At 33.6% G+C, this 3,561-nt stretch overlaps 1 protein-coding gene across 1 annotated transcript in view; it reads left to right on the top strand.

Moving 5' to 3' along the window:
• LOC119828175 (potassium voltage-gated channel protein Shab) overlaps positions 1 to 1,608 on the top strand; it is a 32,544-nt gene extending 30,936 nt beyond the window's left edge. Inside the window, exons 11-14 of the mRNA XM_038350274.1 lie at positions 80 to 321; positions 615 to 687; positions 846 to 985; positions 1,134 to 1,608. Coding sequence (XP_038206202.1) covers positions 80 to 321; positions 615 to 687; positions 846 to 985; positions 1,134 to 1,229 — 551 coding nt within the window. The 3' untranslated portion in view covers positions 1,230 to 1,608. The remainder of the gene's footprint in view (positions 1 to 79; positions 322 to 614; positions 688 to 845; positions 986 to 1,133) is intronic.
• Positions 1,609 to 3,561: the final 1,953 nt, after the last annotated feature.

Genomic DNA, 3,561 nt, shown 5'->3' with positions numbered 1-3,561 from the left:
AACTTGTATGTGAATCCTCTGGACGGTAGCGGCGGCGGCGGCGCGGGGGTCGGGGTGGGCGGGGGAGTGCCGCCCGATTTTGTGGGGGTGCGCAAGAGCGCGTCTGGGGATGGGAGCGTATTGTGTGCGAAAGATTCGCAGGGCGAGACTTCGCCGCGGGGCTCGCGGGGAAGTCTCGGCGCAGTAGGAACCGTAGCGGGCACCTCGGCCGAGGCTTGCGCGCGGCCGCTGGACGCCTCTCGCTCCAGTCTTCAGCCGCTCGAAGAAACGCCAGCGGCCGACGACACCAAGCCCAAACATAGAAAAGCAAGATTTCAACAGGTCAGTCGCTTTCGCTGGCCCTCTGAGAACGAAGACAACGATGGCGTTCAAACATACCGACTAAGACAGTATTGGCAATGGGGTACAAATTTTTCGCTTTTGTCATGAAATTGATGTTTGTATCGTCCTTCGTATGTTTGCACGTGTAGTCACATGATATAACATTGTCCTCTTCGTTACCCGCATGTGCCTATGATTAATATACTTCTTCTATATCTTTCTATCTATACTTTTTTTTTGTACTGCAGATCTGGCTTTCGTAACGTAGTTGTTGACGAATTAAAATGTTTTAGGAGTGGCAAGAGGAGGAGAAGAAACCACCTCGCGGAATAGCGACGAGGATTATCAATCACCACATTCTGTTTGGTACGTGCTTCGCGCTATTAGCGCCGGGGTTGTAGAAAATAGATTGTTATTTATTTTTCCACCGCTATTGTAGATAAACAACTATGTTTATCCACTTAAAATAATAATAACATAATACTTATTCTGATACACCAATATCAATTTTATAATATTTAAAGGAAAAAATGGCAATAAGCGCGGGAGCGGCGGCTGGCCGCATGAGAGCGACTCCAGATCTCGATCTATTCTTAAGAACAAGGAATCTCGCGGCACCGACAGCGAACTGCTCCTGCAAGAGACCACCTCGCTTGGTGCAAATGTACGTAATTATGTTTTCGCTATTTAATAAAACAAATAAGACTAAATTGTATGTTATAATTCAAAATCAAATATGCTTTATTTATTATACCTATTCGAAAATATATTTAGATATAAAACATACTGTAATCTTAATTTTTTTGTTGCAGGGCGACTCCGGTAGCGAGTCATCGCCTATTCGCCTCAAAGACTTCAAGGGCCATAACCACAAAGGCGGCACTGAAAGAAGCAATCTTGTGTCGTAGAAAAATATTATTATAATCGATTAGCACGCCCTGCTCTTCATGCCCACGGCCCCAATATTTGAACGCGTAGTGATAAATGCCGTACCCCTGAACGCGTACGCTATAGATTTCTTAATAAAAATAAAGTTAGAATGCAATAAAATTAAAAATACATAAAAAAATTAACATATCATTGGGCGATTGTGACTGCTTGTTGATAGATGAATTTCATTTTGTAGGATTATAAATATTGTAAATTATATATTACTTATTGTAATAATTGTTCATTCCAATCGAAAAGTTGAAAGTACCTACTTGTTAAGTTTTTTACGTGCAATTATTAATTGCTAATTCTAATTTAAGCGATATAGTTTGTACAGCATAGTTGATGAAAGAAAAGCAATTATTAAAAAAATTAAAGATTTTCTGAAGTTGTTATAGATTATTTTGCGTATTATTATGCAACCAATGTCTTTCCTGAAGTTTTTATCCAACGTTTCTAATAACGAAGAAAGTTGTCAATTCGACTGATTTTCTATCGGTTTTTCTTACACGATAATACCGTGGGTTTTCATTGACGTGATTATTTTCGTGTTTGATAGGAAAGTGCTGTCAAATGGTCTAAATGAATGTTGGCGGTTAAAATAAAAAAAAACCCTCTGATTTTCCAGAATATCTGTTCCGTCATAAGAATTCGTAAATGTCACTTTTACTTCCTCCACATACAAACGGCTGCATTTCTTAATGCTTAAGCTTAAAAGAAATCAGATATATTCTCAAATATTCTAAAGAATTTAAATTCTCTTTTACGCGAAAATATAAAAATTGTTGGGTAGGTAACCAGAAAAAAAAACATCCAGGATTTGTCAACAATGATATTTATTTGGAAGAGTTACAGTGTCGAAACTTGTAATAGAATAGTATTAGGTACGTACAACAACATGTCAGTAACATAAAGATATCATAATATCATCAAATGAAATACATAGAATTTTTAATAAACTTGTCATAAATAATACATAAAATAATGTAAAAAGCACGCATTATAAAATAATACTATTTTATAACTGTCAATTAAAACTAAAATAATTTCCTTAAATACTTAAGACTAAAATATGTTCAGTTTGAAATATATCAAAGGATGGCTTTGGTTTCAAATGAGTAAATAATGTTATGAAAAATCCGTCATGAAATCTCATCTTATAATGATACCTTCTACACGTCCTTGTAAATTGTCACATGTTAAAATTTGACGAATTGTAACGTTGGAAATACGATTACATTTTAATTTTTTAATTAAAATAATTTATTAAAAATATAATACTTAGTTGAAGAGTAATTGCGGGAAGTACCTACGCATTTCCATTGAAATCCCTTTAAAAATTTTAGACAAAATGTAAAATATTATTTTTATATTCTCCCTTAAAACTTGTCTATTTAATATTATATGTAATAATGCACTAGTCGGTACAAATTTATTCAATAGTTATTCGTTAATGTGAACACACAGGCACCTTACTTGACATTCTGGGTTTATATTCATGGCACGCTTGTCACAACATCATTTTGTAACATAATAGTAATTATGCAACAAAATGATATTGCAATTTATTTTATCATATTACTTAATCAACTAACGTCATCTGTTTCTATAGGCATACAAATAATTTGCGATCATTCTGCAACAAAAATAGACTTATGCGAATTACATTTTTGAAAAAGCATTTAATTTTGTAGTTGATACAAAATTATATTTATGAAAATGCATATCCAGTTGGGATGTATTTTATAAAAATTAACTATAATTGAACATAAGATCGTAAATTTTTATAATGATGGCATGTGTGTAGGTCAGTGCAAAACAAAAGAAAACAAGGTTGTTCGGAATCATGTATATCTAAATGTAATGACGATAAAACAAGTATTCTACCAATAACTAGCTCTTATTCTGGCAGTGGCTTTGTTCTTATAATGATTAATGATATCGATTTTAATATAAATACGCGCAAAATAATATAATGATCCTATCACGACACATTTGTTTTTTTTTCTTATAAATGTAAAGCTGCTTTACCGTATTGTTGCAATTTAGATTTTTAATTACCTTGTACCGTTAATCTTTATGTCTATAAACTAACGATAAGATAGCATTCTATGATATCATGAATCAAGTGCATACAAATAAGTATTCATAGAATTTTTGTTTGATATCGGTATAACATTGAATGAACTGAATGCAATTCCAAATTAAAACTTACAGTAAAATAAATAAATATTACTGTTATGTACTGCATCACATGCATCATAAAAATCAAATTATAATATTTTCGACTAGTTTGAAGAATTGCATTGA

The sequence above is a fragment of the Zerene cesonia genome, chromosome 7 (genome assembly GCF_012273895.1).
Source record: "Zerene cesonia ecotype Mississippi chromosome 7, Zerene_cesonia_1.1, whole genome shotgun sequence".
Classification (NCBI taxonomy): Eukaryota; Metazoa; Arthropoda; class Insecta; order Lepidoptera; family Pieridae; genus Zerene; species Zerene cesonia.
The sequence above is the reverse complement of the archived record's forward strand: the minus strand, read 5'-3'. Positions and strand labels throughout refer to the sequence as shown.